This window comes from Oryx dammah, unplaced genomic scaffold (assembly GCF_014754425.2).
Source record: "Oryx dammah isolate SB20612 unplaced genomic scaffold, SCBI_Odam_1.1 HiC_scaffold_3, whole genome shotgun sequence".
Taxonomy (NCBI): domain Eukaryota; kingdom Metazoa; phylum Chordata; class Mammalia; order Artiodactyla; family Bovidae; genus Oryx; species Oryx dammah.
In genome coordinates, this window is record NW_024070187.1 from 65,035,497 (window position 1) to 65,055,360 (window position 19,864).

Here is a 19,864-nt window from a genome sequence, read left to right on the forward strand (position 1 = left end):
CAGGGTGACAATATATACAGCCTTGTTGTACTCCTTTCCCAAGTTTGAACCAGTCCATTGTTTCATGTCTGATTCTAAGTGTTGCTTTTTAACTTGCCTACAGGTTTCTCAGGAGACAGGTAAGGTGATTGGTCTGGTATTCCCATCTCTTTAAGAATTTTCTACAGTTTGTGGTGGTCCACACATTCAAAGCCTTCAGCATAATAACAAAGTAAAACATTTTATAATCTTAATAAATTAATGTTACTTAATCTACAAAATAAAGTGTGAAAGCATAAAAAGGATATATATTTCAAAGGCAGTGTGTCTACCTTAGCAAACCTTACTAATAATGATTGTGATAAAAATATATCATAAATGAAAATTTGGACCCTTTCACCAGTTGTAAGATGAGAAAAATCTGGGAAAACAATGTCCGTCATGGTGATTTGCTGTTGTTACTCTTTAGTCGCTTAATTGTGTCCACCTCTTAGCGAACCCACAGACTGCAGCACGCCAGGCTGCTCTTGTCCTTCACTATATTCTGGAGTTTGCTCAAATTCATATCCATTGAGTCAGTGATGCCATCCAACCATCTCATCCCATGTTACCCCCTTCTCCTCCCGCCCTCCTAGCATCACAGTCTTTTCCAATGAGTTGGCTCTTTGCATCAGGTGGCCAATGTATTGGAGCTTCCTCCTCAGCATCAGTGCCAATGAATATTAAGGGTTGATTTTCTTTAGGATTGACTGGTTTGATCTTTTTGCTCTCCAAGGGACTCTCAAGAGTCTTTTCCAGCACCACAGTTTGAAAGCATCAGTTTTTCGGTGCTCAGCCTTCTTTATAGTTCAACTCTCACAACCATACATAACTACTGAAAAAATCATAGCTTTGACCTTTTTGACTATAAGGACTTTTGTCAGCAAAGTGATGTCTCTGCTTTTTATTTTGCTGTCTACGTTTGTCATAGCTTTTTTCCCAAGGAGGCAGTGTCTTTTAATTTCATGGCTGCATTATAGATAATAATCATGGCATATATAATAATAATCATTATAGATGATAATCATTCAATAATCATTGAAATCTAAGAGATTATATTTTAAGTGTTTTCATTACACCTATACACAAAAAGGTAACTATGTGAGATGATGGCTATATCAACTTGGTTGTGGTAAGCATTTCACAATGTAGACATATATTAAATAATTATTAAATATTGAAATAGAATGTGATATATGCATAATAAGTTAATATAATATATATGATATATGTGTGTGTTTGTGCTTAGTCACTTAGTCATGTCTGACTCTTGGCAACCCCAAGGACTATAGCCTGCCAGACTCCTTTGTTCATGGGATTCTCTAGGCAAGAATACAGGAGTGGGTAGCCATTCCCTTCCCCAGGGTATTATATGATATATATATATTATATATATATGTACACACATTAGGTTAAATCAGAAACACTGATTAAACAGAATGCAAATTCCACAGGTAGATTCAGAAAACTGCATATTGTATGACAATATTATAAACTGTCCTTTAAGACAGATTGTGGTAATTCTGCCCCCAAAGTGTATGAAATTATATTTCTCCAAAACATTCATGACAATTGAGGCTAAATCTTTTTTAAAATAGCAAACTAGTGAATAAAAATAGTACTTCATATATTTTTAAAAATTGTATTAATTTAGTTATTACCAAGGTTGATGTTTTTTAATATTATTTTTGAAACTTTCTTTTGTGAAAGTCCTGTTAAAATCGTTTGCCCATTTACTTATTAGGTTTATTTCTTTCTCTGATTGATGTGTTTCAATATTTTAATAATATATATTGCAGATATATCTTCCCAATTCATTACTTATTAGTCTTAATGAATTTTTATAGAATATTTTAAATACCTTGAAATATAGAGAGAGCAGAATCATATCTATATATGTATCTCATGTTTTGATTAATTTGCTTGAGATTTTTTTTCTTGGATTAAGTATTATAGATAGAGTTGAAGCATGTTTTATATCCTAAAACTTAGTACCCTTCCTATTTTGTTATTTATCTTTACAGTATCTATTATCCAAAATCTGTATTATATGCATGCTGCTACTGCTGCTAAGTCGCTTCAGTCGTGTCCGACTCTGTGCGACCCCAGAGATGGCAGCCCACCAGGCTCCCCTGTCCTTGGGATTCTCCAGGCAAGAACACTGGAGTGGGCTGCCATTTCCTTCTCCAATGCATGAAAGTGAAAAGTGAAAGTGAAGTCGTGTCCGACTCTTAGTGACCCCATGGACTGCAGCCCACCAGGCTCTTCCATCCATGGGATTTTCCAGGCAAGAGTACTGGAGTGGGGTGCCATAAAGTAATATATATTCTGATTTTTTCACTTAATGTTTTTAACTTTACTTAATGCTGTCAATTTGTTTCATTCCATATCTAGCTCTTTTTATTTTGTCTTGTTTTTGCTTAATGTTTTATGCTGGGATTTATCTGTGTAAAAGCATATAGATTTTTTATATATTGAGTGTTTTATTTTATTATATAACTATATATTTATTCCAAATAGATAAATATTTAGATTGCTGCCAATTTTGTACTATTAAAAGCCACACTGCAATCAACATTCTTAGATTGCATGAATATATCTATAGGGTGTGTTCCTAGTGCTGGAAATTCTGAGCCAAATGGTTTGTGCATCTTTGACTTTATCAGACATGCACAGATTTCTTTATAAAGTATTCAGATCCATTTATATCCCTCCTGAAAGTACTTATATGAGTATCTCTAACCAATATTTGACATTCTTAAGTTTTTCATACCTGATATATTTAGAATTGGTATATCATTGTTTTAGGCCTTCCCTGGTGGCTCAGTTGGTAAGGAATTCACTTGCAATGCAGGAGACCCTAGTTCGATCCCTGGATCATGAAGATCTCCTGGAGAAGGAGTTAGCAACCCACTCCAATATTCTTGCCTGGAGAATCACATGGACAGAGGAGCCCGGTGGGTTACAGTCTATGGGGTCACAGAGAGTCAGACAACTCTTAGAGACTAAACCACCACCACCACATTATTGCTTTATTAGCAATCCCTCATTTAGAGAGGCTCTTTGTCTTTTTTATTCTTTCTTTCTTTCTCTCTCTTTTATTGACTTCTATAAAATTTTTCTTTTTTTTGATAATTTCTTCATACTAATATTTTGGCAGTAAAATTTGCTGAAAATCTTTTGGTTGACTTTTCACTATATTAAAGGATCTTTTGGTTTAAAGGTTACATTTTCTGTAGTTATCACTACTAGTCTTTCCTTTTATATTTTCATTTATCTTTAAATCTTTGAGCTCAAGTGCTCAATCGTTAGCACTCTTCGTGACCCATGGACTATATAGCCTTCTGGGTTCTGCTGTCCATGGAATTTTCCAGGCAAGAATACTGGAGTGGGTTGCCATTTCCTCCTCCAGCAGATCTTCCCAATCTAGGGATCAAACCTATGTCTCCTGAGCCTCTTGCACTGGCAGGCAGATTCTTTTATCACTGAGCCACCTGGGAAGCCCCTTTTAAGTCTTTCCCTGAACGCAAATCATAAATATATTTCTTAAAAGATTTTTGTAAAGTTTTGGTTTTATATTTGAGTTATGTATCCAACTGTAATACATTTTTGTGCATGCAATAATGTAAAGGTTTACTTTTTTCCCCCTTTATGAATAATAAATTGTCCCCATAGCATTTATTGAATATCTCATCCTTTCCTATCTTCCCTAAAATAGAAGAATATTTTATGCTATTTATTTGGCTGTGCTATTTTCTGTTTTACTATATCTAAATGAATTTCAAACTAAACAGAAACTGTTTTAATTTCAATGTCTCAAAAATCTTGATATCTCAAAGTCAAGTGCTCCCATATACTTCTTTTTTTCTTCTAAATTTTGTCTTTTTTTTCACTCTTTTTCACCCTTTATGCTTGCATTTATATTTTAGAACTGATGTCTTAATTTTCACAATAAATGTAGGAGTTTCAATTCAAATTGATTATATTTCTTATATTGGATAGAATTAATATCTTTATAATATTGACTCTTCCCAGCCACATAGTTTTCATTTAGCTAGGTCTCATGTCCTTCAAAAATATTATATAGATTCTCTATAAAGCTCTTACACTTTTTTCTGTTATTCCTAGATACACTAGAATTTTTCCTATTATTGTAATAGAATGTTTCCCATTTTATGTGTCTTTTTGGTAGGAGTTATGTACAGGAATACTACTAATATGTACTTAATGTTATTCAATTTTGAAGTTAGAAGTCTCATTTAACTCATTGTATTCTTTTATGTTTGGAGACCTCATTGGATTTCTCTCTCTAGATAAATGTAACATGTGGATTTAAGGATAGCTTAATTTCCTCCTTTTTTATTCTTTAAAAAAAATTATTGTCTCATTGCAATATCACACTTCTACTATAATTAGATTGCAATATCATACCTCTATATAATTAAGTAGTCCTACACTTCAACTGAAGTACCTCATAAGTATCATGATTAATTACTTTACAAGTATATGTTTTAAAAATAACTCTAAAATGATATATTCAGCTCTATCAACATTTTCGTTTAATTGTTCAGCTTTTGTAAGCATACATCAAGAGAAAAGATGTTTAGTAATCATTTTGTAAATGCTGAATGATTATATTATAGGTACTTATCCTTTTTTTTTTTTGACCTTTTGGCAAATACCGCTAAATAAAATCCTAGTTATTATTCAAAAATAATGATTGAGGTTTATAACCAACTGGAAAACATATATCCCAGTAAAAGCTATATAAATTTAAAAAATATAGCAAACACCTAACCAATAACATCTTTTACAAATTGAATTTGACTACCAAGGATAACAATTTGCAACTTCCAATAGATGGGTCAGTTAACAAATTCCATGTGGAAGGAGACTCTGTATGCTTTCTTTTCTGCTGTTGTACAACCAGTATAGAGTCTGACAGTAAATGTTCAATAAATATTTGAGGAATAAATGAATGAAATAAACTCTCCATATATTTTATTTTCTCCAGTGCAGCTTTTGCAAAGAGTTGTGCAGCACAGAGAGGTTCTATGCTTCAACAAAGACCAGTAGCGTAAACAAATCTTCTCCTTTACCCATTAAAAGCAGATCCACATGGATTAAAAAAAGGTAGAGGACATACTTTTAAGTCAATTAAGAAAATTGATTGAGTTAAGGCTGGCCCCAGAAGAAAAGGCCATAGTGTTTAAAGTTGTCATGAGCCTCAAGGAAAAAAATGAAAATTAATGTATACATAAAATGTCAAGATCTACACATGTGTAAATGTATGTATCATTGTTTAGGCCACTTTCAAAAGTCTGCAAATCCTGACCCTCACAACTACTTGATGATTCTATTATATTTCCAAAAACTTGTACTGGTCTATCACCTCCTCACTATGCTAAACACTATCTGACTTCATTTCTTTTTGCTTGGTGTTACCGTAATAATTCTTCTTCCTTGTTTTCAGTATCTCTGGTTCTTTCTCTTGGGATCTTTGCTTCATAGAATACAGCAGATATGTCCATAGATTCTGAGTTAAAATGCTGATTTAATCATTTATTAGCAGTTTGGTATTAAACTAGTTACATTACCTTGACTTGTTCTTAGTATCATCTATAAAATTATAATAATAGTAATATCTAATAACATTTGGATTACTACCAGCTTTAAATGAGATTATCTATGTAATGTTCATGATAACCAGAAAATAGTCCACAACTGATGAAGGTTAATCACTCTTACCATGTTTATTCTATCAGAACATTTTAAAACCTAAATCTGACCCTGACCATTGCTACTTAAAACTCTGTTACTTCCAGAAGCTTAAAAGTGCATAGTGGAGAATGCACCTTTCCCTGTAGCCTTGGTTTCCCTTTGCACCCTCACCACCCTCAGTTCCTCCCTCCCTCCCTCCTTCCAGCCTTTTGTATTCTGCTCAGTCATTTCAGGGTTCAGCTACTTAAGCAGACCACAGGCTTTCAGGTCTCATAGTCTGTCAAAGTCTCTTTCAAGTGTCTTCGGCATATTCTCTTCCCTCCTTCTGGAATTACTTCTCTGCTCTGGCAAAAAACTTCTTTCTCCGGAAACCCTATCTGCCTCACTTTGGTAGAATTAACAACCCTCTTGCCACTATGTAAACTATATAGAGATATATTGAATTTACGTATATTTACATCCATCTTCCCCAACAGCCTGTGAATTTCCCAACGTCAGAAATCCTTTTAAAGTTGTCTTTGAGTCCCAGAATTCCTAGAACATAGTAAAAGATTCAATATATGAATAAATGCCTACCGAAGGGATTCCTGCCTAACATATGCTCAATGACTTTTATCGAATTGTATTGACTGAATTGAATTTAATTCAAATAGCTTTTGTTCCTACAGAACCCCAATCTACTAGTAAACAGAGGTTAGACCCTCTCGGTGTTTCAGGGTCCTATTTTGGGTTACTGACACAAGCTTAACACTTGGCAATAAAAAAAATATTTTCTTTACTAGAACCTAGAAGAAAATGCGACCAATGACTCTGGAAAAAGAATTTCCTGTCCGAGGTGCTGCCTCATGGCCGGCTTCTCTCACCTCTCTTGCCTGGTGAGACACGAAAGGCGGAGGGAAGACAAGCAGGGAGAGCAACTGCAGAAGTCGACCAGCTCCTCTTTCTCCTCCTGGAAAAGAGAAAGAGGACACTAAGCCAGACATCCTAAGAAGCCTCTCACGAGAACCTGAGCAAATAAGCCTGAGCTTCTTTCTCTGGCTCTCCCTCTCCACTTACTTCGTCCCCCCTACTCCCCTCACCCCATCACTCACACACGCACACAGAGAACCACCTCGCCTCCAGACGCCCAGTTCTAAGATTACCGTGACTGTCAACGAAATATGCCAATCACAGGCAGCCTAAACCAGATCCCTGGGAATTGAGTAAAAAAAACCGGTTTGGAGGCAGAAAGGAAATGAACATAGCAACCTCCAATGCACAAAGAGAGATTCATATTCATATGCACGTAGGATCCGAAGCAAAGAAACAGCAGGATATCTTTTACTATCGGAGAACGCGGAGCACCACAAACAGGAACTTTAAAGGAATTGAAATCTGTTGCCTGTTCCACTAGGAATATTGTTTGCAAGGCACAAGGTGTCTTTTGGTAGTGAGCACCCTCTGCGCATGCGCAGGTCCATTCGGGAATTACTGCCCTGCCGCCGACTAAGTTGCATTCCTTGAATCTTCGCAGAAAAGACAATTCTTTAATCAGAGTTAGTAATGTGGACAGTACAAAATCGAGAGAGTTTGGGGCTTCTCTCTTTCCCTGTGATGATTGCCATGGTCTGTTGTGCACACAGGTGAGCAGCTGTTGTTGAATGTTTCTTTTTTTTCCCTAGGTGTTTTCTTTTTACATGCTTGCTGGATCATGGATCATGTAGCTCGTTATTGGGGGGGGGGGGTGTGCCTGCCTATTTTTATGTCTGCTTGCAGTTTGTGCTTATTCTGAATCCGGTCCCTACTTCTTCCCTTCAGCGCCAACGAGCCCAGCAACATGTCATACGTGAAAGAGACAGTGGACAGATTGCTCAAAGGATATGACATTCGCTTGCGGCCGGACTTTGGAGGTAATGCTTCATCTTTTTTTTTCAACCTGTAACCCATATCTAGTTCTCCTTTCCTGTCGAAGATAAATGTCAAAAAAATTAGAAGGAGAAGCGTGTCATTTTCATAAGCGTGCACTACGCCCTATGCTCTGGCCAAACGCGCGCGCGCGCGCACACACTCACATTCATACACACGCCGGACCCCTAGGCTCAGGTGGATGAACCCCGGGCAGAGCCGACCTTTCGCGGCCCCACACACCCTCTGCATAGTCACTGCATCATACGTGTGCCCACACCTGTTCTCTCAGGCTGTACCCTGCAGCGGGGTGGAGGGATGAGGGTGGTGGGAACCCATTCAGAATGTAGTAAGCGCAGGGAAGCCCGCTGCCCCTCCCCAGCCTGTGGCCGCTCTGAGATTGTGTCCACAATGTGCCCCTGTCCCCCGCAGGGCCCCCCGTGGACGTCGGGATGAGGATCGATGTCGCCAGCATAGACATGGTCTCCGAAGTGAACATGGTGAGTGGCCCCGCTACTGGCCCGGCGGCCGCGCTTACGCAGATGCGAAATGGACCGGTCCCCGTGCCCTCTGCTTTTGGTTGGCGGTCACCTCGCCCCAGCCCAGGGATCCCGCTCCAAGCGCGCTCCCTACTCTGGCACACACGCCCTGCTGGCCCTGGTTTGTATTTTCAACACACACACGGGCTACTGCGGGTGTTCAGGAGGAAACGTGCTCTGCACTATTTGGGGAAGGACGGGTGACTGTGGCGCCGGCGGAGCGGGTGGGGCGGAGTCAGCGGTACTTTAGCAGGGTTTCCTTGGGTGTTGCGAGGCGCAGGGCACCATCTGCCGGCAGCCGGGTGGCCTGCACCCGCGGGCCCCCGCACCGTGGTCCTCAGCCACCTCCTCGCCAGTCGCGATCCCCGCTGCGGACAAGCCAGACCCCCCCAGGGCCCGCCACCAAGCAGCCAAGCACAAGCACGAGGTTTCCTAGTGTCCTCTCCCTTTCCAGGCCCTAGCACACGGAGTGGCAGGAGCAACAGGCTGAGACCACGGTTTCTGCTGGCTAGCTAATACGGAAGTACTCTAGCCGGCTTCTGGGGAGAGGCTTGTATTGTTCCCACGTGGGGGCTGATGAATTTGTCTTGCTGCATCTTGCGAGCTTAAGTTGAAACCGAACGGTTCGAGTTATTGCTTTGTTTTGCCTTAGACACCGAAGCATGCGGAGGAAAGCCTGATGATCAGTTACGGTGGAAAAGGGAGAGAGCAAGGGAGAGGGCCATAGTAACGTGTAGTGAACCTAGCGCAATCTTTTCATTGCGGAGTTAACATTCTTTTATTTCATATTGCCTCTTTCCTTCTGAAGCTGTTTCAACATCGATTGAAATCATAGTGTCTCTTTCTCTATTGGCTGTTTCCAACCACTGTGGGATAGCAGTTTTCTAGTTAGAGTTTCTAACTGTTGCTTCTTATAAGGCAGGGGGAAAAGCCTGTTGCTTTTCTAGAACAAACCACCCAGCGAACAGCTAGATCTACCTGAGAAAAATGCCATTTTCATTCCACTTACGGGAAAAAAAAATGTATTGTGGCAGTGGAGATTTAGATAGCCTTAATAATTTAAAGAGTAAAGCCTTGGGAATTTTATCACTGTGTAGCTGTAAAGGCTATAGAGTGATAGGCTAAATGAATTGCCAGTTCATTCCATTTCATTACTATTGTGTTATTTTATTTTAGCATGTTAAGGCTTAAGAATTTCTTTTTTTAGGGTATGTCAGGGAAGAAATACATATATTTAAAATATATTGAGTTGGAATAGATTAAAAAGTGTGACTATTACATTTTGTATTTTATAGTTGTACCTTCCCCTGCTTTAAGTAGCTTATTTTAAACAGTATTTTAATCTGATGGTGGTATTAGAAAGACAATTTTGAAATATCAATGCACAATGAATATTCTCTGACTTGAAAAAGGTTTTTAATAGCTGCATTTATAATATTCTCTCATATACATGTCCCTGCTAGAAAGCACCCCCAAGGAACTATTTACAGACCCTGGGGAATGTAATAATATGGGCACATATACAAACCGTACCCAATCCATGTCATTGTGACTGGATAACTAGGCAATGAATTAGTTTAACAAGCTGTTTGTATCAGGTAGGTAAATGATGAAAATATTTTCCTTTTCAGTCATTTATTTGGCACCTTGTAAGTACCCACACAGGTAATTTATAAAATAGGAGAAGATTGGGAAAGCTTAAAAGGCAAACAATGTCTTTGCTAGTGGTCTGCTTTTCAGAATTTTTAAAGTGTGAAATTTTGTTAACTATGTTTACAAACAACTTTTCAGTTTAAAAACAAACAAAACTGAACTGAATAGGAAGTTGCTATTTAACCAAAACAACCACCATAACAAAAAAGGTCTGTATAATCAGTTGTTCAGTGGAATTTGTACAGAGGCTCAGAAAAAAAAATATTGAATTTAATTGCTTTACCATTGGAAATAGCTCTTTATTATGGAATAATATTTTAAGAAAATCTATTTATTCACTGTACCATGTGTGTATGTACTTGATTTTTTAAAAATATTCACCCAACAGATAAACCCTTAAAAAATACATTCTACCAAATTACCCATTACCTTTCCACAATGGTGTTAGGACATGATAGGAAAATAGAAACCACTGAACATAGAAAAATAAACCTTCATTTACTTAATTGTTCTTCTGTCATCAATGGCAAAGCATTGAAATTCATAGATTGCAAATAACTCCAAAAAAAAAAAAAAAAAAAAAAGGAAACAAGGAGTTTAGGATCAAGCGTTCTACAGAAACACAATCTGAATAGTTAGCCCTGATTAAGAGCACTGTCTATGATGTGTTTTGATTTTTAGACAAGACAGTAGAGTTGAAAAGTCAATGAGCAATAAGACTTATTGCTTTTATATTTAGCATGTTTCAGAACCCTGATAGGCGATAACTTCTGAGATTATTTAATAGGGAATTTTCAACAAAATTAACAACAAATAAGAATGGATATTGCATATAAGAAAAATAGTTTTAAAGAAAATTCAGATTAAAATCCATTGCTAAACCATTACTCATTTTTATATTTTTTATTCATTACCATTATTACCCACCCATTTCCATAACTGGGAAAATGACATAACTGTACATTATATTAATGCTTTTGAAAACTACGTTCTGTTTTGAAAACTAGGTTCTTTTAACTTTTATTCTTTTCATATGCTATGCTAAGTGAAATATAATTCCAGATTGGTTTCTAACATTGTCTGTTTTATTAAAGACTAACGTCACATCAAGAGTATTTTTGATTCATGTCCTTCAGGATTTAAAAATATTTTTCCTAAATTTAAAAAAGAGAGAGAGAGCTCTGTTAGTCAAGAATCTCTATAATCAAGAATTGTTGGTTTTGAACAGTGAATGGAAAACCTCTGAAGAATAATTCTGATGCAGGGAAAAAAATCTATACTTGAGAGCAGGACTTTTCTTTTCAGGCAAAAATATTATTGATTAAATCAGGAAGGACTTTTTCTTTTGGCATCATGGGATAGATTGTGCTTGTGATAGCAACTACAATACTGTTATTTTCTGAACAGTCATCTTTAAAAAGCTACTGATTTCCATGTGTTTTAAATTAAATCTCTAAAACCTTTTTTTTTAACAATTTTTGCAAAATTGTATACCTACACACATACACAAACACATACACAAATGGCTGATCAAAGAGGAATAAAGAACAGTTGGAACAAAAAGAGACAGTAGCCCTCAGAAACTGCCTTGAAGTAAACACTAACATTTACTAATAAAAGTCCAATAAAACACAGATAATAATAAGCAAGTCTTAGAGCAATTGATGGAAGGAACATGATACTAAATACCTGTAACAAAAGGTTGAACCCTTGTATTTGATTCCAATGACTAGCGGTTCCTTCTTACTAAAGAGGTAGCTCCTAATCCTCAAAGAGGAGCTTCAACCACACAACTCTGTGTCTCCCATTGAAAGACATGGTGGTCTGAGAGTGGCCACCCCCAGAAGATTTGACATCTATTGAGCTCTAATCCAATGTAGGTCTCAACCCAAGCTGTTCCCAGAATTGGATACCTATCGTGTGTCCATTGTTTCCTTCCTTCATACATACATAGATGCCACAGTGAATGCTCTTATAGGCATTAAAATTGACATAAGAACACCTTCTCAAAAAACTAAAATGAGTTTAATTGTCTAAATAATACCCCAGAGAAAAACAAATCTTTTTTATGAAATATCCTCTATTGTTAAATCCCACTGTTATTTTAATAGTTGATTCCAGACGTTTCTGGTATACACTTTATTTATGTCTCACTTATGTCTAGTTACCATCCTCCTGATGACACCCAACAGTAACCACCTATCAGAAATCTCCCTCCCCCATTTCTCTAAGCCAGTGCTTCTCATTCTTTAATGTTTATCTGAACCATTCTGGGATCTCAAAATGTTAAAATGCAGTTTCTTATTCAGAGGTCTGGGGTGAGGTCTGATATCCTACATTGTTAACAACTCCCAGATGCCATCAATTGCTGGTACATAGACAGCACCAGGATTTCCCTGGTGGCTCAGATGGTAAAGCATCTGCCTACAATGTGGGAGACCTGGGTTCGATCCTTGGGTTGGGAAGATCCTCTGGAGAAGAAAATGGCAACCCATACCAGTACTCTTGCCTGGGAAATCCCATGGATGGAGGAGCGTGGTAGACTATAGCCCATGGGGTCGTAAGAGTTGGACACGACTGAGCAACTTCACTTTCACTTTCAGACAGCACTTTGAGAAGCAAGATTGCAGGACATTATTCCAAGGCCTAGCATTATTAAGAAGTGAACCTTTTTTTTTTCTCTTAAATTTCTCTAAGGATGGTATTTTCCCAAGGTTTCAAATTAAGTTTCAAATTAATTTCTGGGTAGTCAAACAGGTAGCTGTGCTCAAAAGCAAAAATTAGTGTAGTTAATTGATGATAAGGGATAGGCTAAAGACAAGAGCATTGTTGGTAGGGCTCGACTTAAAACTGATACGCAGTCCTGCTGTGTCAGTACTTATGAGTCATCCAACCTTAAATGATAGCTATGAAAATGTTACCAAGCAGAGCAACTTGCACAACACTATCCTGCGACTTTACAGGGCACCAATGACTCTTCTTTTTCAGAATAAAGAACATTGCAAACTGGGTTTCCCCCCACTAAGAGCCTCCAATAGTTTTATAAAATAGCTTAAACATACTCTTGCTGCTGTCGGTAAATTTTCTGAGGTTATAACAGAATTCCTTTGCAAATAGAGTAAATAGGTCAGTACTATTTAAAGGCATGAACAGATATCAGCAGTTAAAGATATAAATATGTTTTTCTCATATTAACGAGGTCTCACTTTTAGGTGTTGGGTTACAATATTGTACCATCTAGAGAAGTTCAAAGAGGGAAAAGTTCCTTTTGCCTTTCTGTTTGGAGATAACAGATCTTTTTATTCTCTAAGCCACATCAAAGCAAACCTATCCAGATTTTTTAAAGTTTGAAGTTACATTTGAAATACTATATTCCTAGGGTTACATGGCCAGACTAGGAATTAAAGTGTGTAGTACGATGAAAATAAATAATGGCATTTGTTGAATGCTATTTGTTGAATATCCTATGTAGAAGACATGGTTATCAGATCCTTTTATTAGTAACTCATTTTGTTGTTTGTTGTTCAGTCGCTAAGCCATGTCCAATTCTTTGCGACCCCATGGACTGCAGCACATCAGGCTTCCTTGCCCTTCACTGTCTCCTAGAGTTTGCTCAAACTCGTGTCTGTTGAAGGCTCTGTAGTCACCATCCCCCATTATAGAAGGAGAAACTGAGGTTGAGGGAGAGAGAAAGTTAGGTTGAAAGAAGTTAAATAACTTTAACAGCTCAGAAGTTGCAGATCTAGTCACTGGCAGAGTCAGGAACCCAGGCAGCCTGATTCCAGAACCTGGCTCCTATTTGTGAGACAAGTAAGAAAATATCGCTGGTATTTAGCTTTGGGACTTTGAGTAAGTCCCTTGACTTCTCCAGTTCTCAAGTTTTTCTTCTGTAAAATGAAGGTAAATGACCCAGTTACTAAATCTTTTCTAGTTCAAATATCTACTGTAGAAACTTAGACTCTGTCAAAATGCAGATTCTTCCTCTCCTCTGTATTCTATTAGATTTCATCTTATTCCATTTTGTTCTTCTGTCAGATATGTCAGTCAACAAGCATTTATTGAATTCCACTGACTGCAGACTCCAGATGTCTCCTGGGAACATTGCTGTAATGATTGTGTGCAATCTGGGGCCCGTTGGATTACCATTTTAATCGGTCGTGACATAATCATCCATTTTTTTCCTAGTTAAACACATCCCTAAGACAACAACAAGAAATGTTGTATCAATGGCATTCAAAATGAGATTTGAATGATGCTGGGTTTATATTGTATTGCACTTTGGTGCCAAGAGTGTATTTGAAGTGTTTCCATCCAGTGCTGTCCATTGTATTCATACTGGGAACTTTGCTCAACTGTTGCCAAACTAACAAATGTTTCAGCACAATGTGAAACAAAAGGAGAGCTTTACTTTCCAAGATCTGGGTATCCCAAAGGATTTACCCAAATCATCTAAAATCTTTCCATCAGGTGGTCTGGGAGCAAGAGGTGAAGCCAAGATGTCACCTAAGCTGAACATCGCTTAGTATCAATTCTATAAATATTTGGTGTTTTTGTCATGGCAGACCCCCTAAGTTCTTGATAGCACTCTCAAAACACACATGAATCAAATCTTGCATTATCAGGGAAGGTAAAACATGTCAAAAGAAAAATATATGATATTAAATGTTTTTAATTGATTTGAGTTTTAACAACTCAAATGAGCATTATCATACTTGAGGATAGTGGAAAGATAAATGCAGTTGATTAAATGTTAATACAATTTCCCCATGAACTTTTTCAAAACACTGAATCCTATTTTTCATAATAGCAGGATTGACTTTTTGCATTTTAGAAGACTTCTGTTTTCAGAAGATCATGCATTTCATGAAGTCTCTTGACTTCTGGTTGTTGAAAGTAGTTATAGTTAGTAGCATAAAACAGTCTATTACTCAGCACTTGACAGAAATGCTCAAGAAAGGTTTTAAATTAATTCCTATCATTGGTGATAACTTAGGGAAAAAAAGACTGGTCATAAGATGAGTGAAAGATGAATAGGTTTTCTTTAGTGAACTCAGTATCCCTTTCTTAAAATCCTCATATTCCTCTCTGTTTTTCTGCTAATAGTTTTTTTTTTCTTCTTCTACACTTCCATTAAGTACTGAGTGTATTTTGTCTCTTAAAATCCCAATAAAACTGTCATTGTTTTGCATATTTAAGATTAAAGGCCTTTTCCCAAAAGCACGCATTCAACCATTTTAGTGATTAAAGCAGATAAGGTCTCTGTCTTTGTGGAGTTTATAGTCTTTAAAAAACAAACAAACTAAGATCTCTATACCTGAAGTAATTTTTTTTTTCTTTTTGGAAGATTTTGAAACACTCATAGTTACCTTGATGGTGGGCTATTTTGGTTCAGCGCATACAGAACAGTTAGTCTTTTATCGTGTCATGAACTCAGTATTAGGAATGGAAAAATGACTAAGACGTGTTCCATATCTTCAAATATTTTATATTGTAGAGAAGAATGCAGAAACAGTGACTTTAAAACAATGTGGTGGGGGCTGTGATAGAGATGTGCATGTCCGTGTCCTGTGGAAGCATGGAGAAGTAGTTTCTAAGGAATGGTGAAGGGTTAATACTTGGGGGGAAACCTAAAGAGGACTAGTAGTGAGTGGCCTGTGTAGGCTGCAAATGAGAAAAAATACTTTTCAAGCAAAAGGAAGGGCATAAGCATTGGCAAGTGTGTCTGCAAACAGCATGGAGTGTTCTGGGAACTACAGGTCATTCACTATTGTGAGAACTTAAGGGCACAGGGAAGATTGTCAAGAGATAAAATAGGATACTCAAAGCAAGATGTAGGACAGTGTTATTGAATGTTCTCACTTATGTAAAAAGAAGCCTCTTTAGAAATGTGTGTGTGTGTGTGTGTGTGTAGTACATGCACTGACAACTTCTGGAAGAATGCTCAGGGGACAAGTAACAGTGTCTGCCTCTTGGAAGTGGAACCAGCACTAGGAGTATGACTTGGAGGGATACTTAGCATTCTTTATATGCCCCTTTGAATTGTTTGATTTTTAAAACTTTTACACGTTTTACATTTTCACTTTAAAAACACAAAGAGAGAGAGAAAAGAGACAGAGTTAGAGAGGCAGAGAAACAGAAAGAAATGATGGAATGTGTGCATTAAGGAAATGAGTCCTAATTCTGAAACAGAGGAAACCTGCTACAGATTTTAACAGATAGCTACATTTTATTTTCAGATAGATCATTTTGATGGCTTTGTGGAGTAAAGTAGAGAAGGCTAAAACAGGGGCAAACATTTCTAATTAAGAAGCATTAGAGGGTGTTTTAAACTTCATATGAGATGATAAATGCCTCAAATAGAACAGTAGCTTTAGGAATGGAAAGGAAGAGAAAAAAAGATTCAAACAAGTCAATCAGAGGGATTTTGTGACTGGTTAGATATTGGAAGTTAGAGAGGCAGTGAGCCTAAGATGCCCTATGGCTTCCATATTGAATGATGGGCACATATGGCACCATCTGCCCAGGGAGGGAAACAGGAAAGGAAGTACCAGCTCTCTTGTTCACTAAAGTAGAAGTCTTTACAGATTCTTTTAGAAAAAATATCAGAGCATGTTGTTACAAGATACCATGGGAACGTGCTCAGTCACTAAGTCGTGTCTCCCTCTTTGCAACTTCATGGACTATAGCCCGCCAGGCTCCTCTGTCCTTGGAATTTCTCAGGCAAGAATATTGGAGTGGGTTGCATTTCCTCTTCCAGGGGATCTTCCCAACCCAGAGATCAAACTCAAGTCTCCTGTGTCTCCTTCCTTGGTAGTCTGCTTCTTTACTCCTGAGCCACCTGGGGAGTCCCTCCTGTGGAAATATAGAGGTAGAATATTTTGGAGGTTGGCCTATCCTGAAAAAAACTAGTTTCTTGGTGATCCTTCCAGTTCAGTTCACAAAGAAGGCAAGTTCTACATGGAAAATTTCTGAGCCCATACATGTGGTGGCTGAAATGACCTGGTTAGAGATTTGGAGAAAAGGTGTTGGCCAAAGAGAGAATGTTCAGTGCAGTCAACTTTAATCTGTAGCAACATTGTTCTTTATCTAAGAGGACCCAGACCCTGATAAGATTGAGAACTTACTTTTCAAAATGCCCTAAAGAAGTGACCTTTGTATGCTGGTTCGTTTGCTTTTATAAACCCTATAGGTGGGGGAAAAAAAGATTTGTGCGGAATTCACTTATACAGCATCTGCTGTCCTCTCCACTGAGTCCCTGGAATGATTCAGAGTCCTTCTGGAACACTGTGTTTCCACGGGAAATTACATGAAAGCAGTGTGAGTTCTTGTAGAAAGTGCATTTGGCACTGAAATGAGACGGGGTATAATAGACAGCACAAGTGGGGCCAGCAGAAGTGAAGCTTAGCTGCCAGAAAATTCAAAAGTGACTCCCAGGAGCTTTTCAGAAGAGCAGAAACATTTGAATGGTTTGGTGGGGTTGATTTTAAACAATCTTGTTGAAACAGCGTTTCAACAGAGCCCTATCCCCACAAATGGTCTCCTGGCAAGTGGATACCTATTTAAGCAAAGGCGTATTCATAGAGTGTGTCATTGAGTTCAGAGAAAGAAGGCAGAGAAGCAGATAGAGAGATAGACTTAAACAGAAGAGGGTTCAGACAGAAGGTAGCTGTTAGCAATCCCTACCGCCGTGGAAAGAGTATGGGTTAAGGTCCTTGGGATGCAACCAGAAAGTTGGAGGCCCAGAGTCTTGTTCTGGTTGCTGAATGGATTCATCAGGGAAGTTGCTAAGAGAGAAGCCTGTTTGAATGAGAAGGTTTATTTGGGAACCTTCCTGAAGGTAGAGGAATAGATTTGTTGAAAGTTCAGGGTCTCTGTCTACTCTAACCCTCTGTGACTCATGGGGAGGTTGTTTTTTTCCTTTCGATCTATTATTTTCAAGAGAATGCTATTCAATTCTCTAGTGAAGAGAAACCCCTTTGTGGTTTCCATAGAGACAGTTCAATGACATTTATTTGAAATCCTACCTGTGCCTAGAACATTTTCTCGTGTCAGATGCCATCATTTCTCCCATATCCCACCTGTAATCTCTTTCCACCCAAATGCATCTGGATCTACTTCAGAATCCATAAGAAATCATCTTTCTTCTATAGTCTTGTCTGTAGCCACACAGAAGAGGAATCTACTGGAGGAAGAATGTCTAGGGCATAGAAGCAAACCTCTGAAAAGTCTGAGACTCTGAAAAGACAAAAGACCCAATATAACATAATGATTTTCTTTCAGCTCATATACAGTTTTTATTAGCCTTGTCGTCCACCTACTACCCTCAGCACTATGTTAGCTACAGGAAGTTTAGGATTATACTCTTTATGCTCTGTATGTAGTTCTTAGCATATTATAGAGACTTAATAACATTTATTAGGATTATAAAGGAATTTTTCTAGACATAAAAAAGTGTTAGTAATAATTTAAATTTAAATTCAGCATTTAAATTTTTCTAATTCAGAAATTAATAGTTCTTCTGTCAGGTCTACCTCATACTTTCATATGTAATTTTCTTTTATGTTGATCATGAATCATGAGCCATTTCCATAGAAACAACTTTATCAGGTGGCACAGCCAAAGTTTTAGAGACACAAAATCATTTCATGACAAATCTCAAAATACATATATATGCATATATATGTATACACACTTAAGTATTCATTGTTTTTAAAAATTAGTGAATTCATTTTTCAAAATGTAATCTGTATGTTGGTACCTGGACTTTCAATATTTCTGGAAACATTTAAGAAATTACAAAGAATGACTGGATTGATGACTACAAAGTGAATAGCATTTAAACAGAAGAAAAGTAAAACATAAAAGGAAGCATATGAAAAAGTGTTTCTCAGGCATTTGGGGTGATTTGGGAGGAGCCAAGTTAAATTTTAAATGATAACCAAGGAACTTAATCAAATTTGAAATATAAAGTAAATGATATACCTAATTCAGAAATATATATTTACTATGGAAGCATATAATATCTATTATGTTTATCTTATCTAGTCATATCTGCCGTAAATGTATCCTTACCCTAAACATGAATATTTGCTTTCACACCTCAACTTTTGTCTGAAATTTCCACACCCACACAGTCATTTGTCATAACCAGTAAATGTGTCAAATCAACTACCACATTAAATGGAGATAAGAGATTTTTTCCCACTGACATCACCATTTTTCTGCTCGCCCCCACCTGCAACACACACACACACACACACAGAGACACAATTCAGCACATCCTGAAAGAACAATCTAGAGAACAAAAATCTTAGTTCAAACTGACCTTGGAGTTGAGGCTGATGAGAGGAGACAAAGAAGATTCACTATGAAGATTCATGTTGGTCAGCTGAAAACTTTTGGCTAAATGTGGTAGGAACTGATTTCCAGACATTTCAAAGTTGGAAACAGAAGGAGGAGGACAGGATGAAAAGTTTGAAGAGTGAAAGGTACTCACAAAACTGGAAAGTCATATCCAGTTTTTGATGGGTTATTGGTGCATATCTCCTATATCCATGTCTACCTTACTTTGGGAAACATCCCTACAAGCTGTACTATCATGAAGTATGAAGAGAACTTCATAACCTGCTTCTCTGAAATTGTGGAAGGGAAAGACTTTTGAGATATTACAGACATCTGCCCTACTGTGTTCAAAATCCCTGTCATAGGACATAAGCATAACTTGCTGAATTACAGTTTTGCCTCATTCAGTTTCAGTTCAGTCGCTTAGTCATGACCGACTCTTTGCAACCCCATGGACTGCAGCAGGCCAGGCCTCCCTGTCCGTCACCAACTCCCGGAGTCTACCCAAACTCATGTCCATTGAGTCATTGATGCCATCCAAACATCTCATCCTCTGCCGTCCCCTTCTCCTCCTGCCCTCAATCCTTTGCAGCATCAGGGTCTTTTCAAAGGAGTCAGCTCTTCGCATCTGGTGGCCAAAGTGTTGGAGTTTGAGCTTTAGCATCAGTCCCTCCAATGAACACCCAGGACTGATCTCCTTTAGGATG

The 19,864-nt window shown here is 37.8% G+C and overlaps 1 protein-coding gene across 1 annotated transcript in view; it reads left to right on the top strand.

Moving 5' to 3' along the window:
* The first annotated feature begins 6,968 nt into the window (after positions 1-6,968).
* GABRB1 (gamma-aminobutyric acid type A receptor subunit beta1) overlaps positions 6,969-19,864 on the top strand; it is a 434,566-nt gene continuing 421,670 nt past the window's right edge. Inside the window, exons 1-3 of the mRNA XM_040238143.1 lie at positions 6,969-7,361; positions 7,537-7,628; positions 8,056-8,123. Coding sequence (XP_040094077.1) covers positions 7,282-7,361; positions 7,537-7,628; positions 8,056-8,123 — 240 coding nt within the window. The 5' untranslated portion in view covers positions 6,969-7,281. The remainder of the gene's footprint in view (positions 7,362-7,536; positions 7,629-8,055; positions 8,124-19,864) is intronic.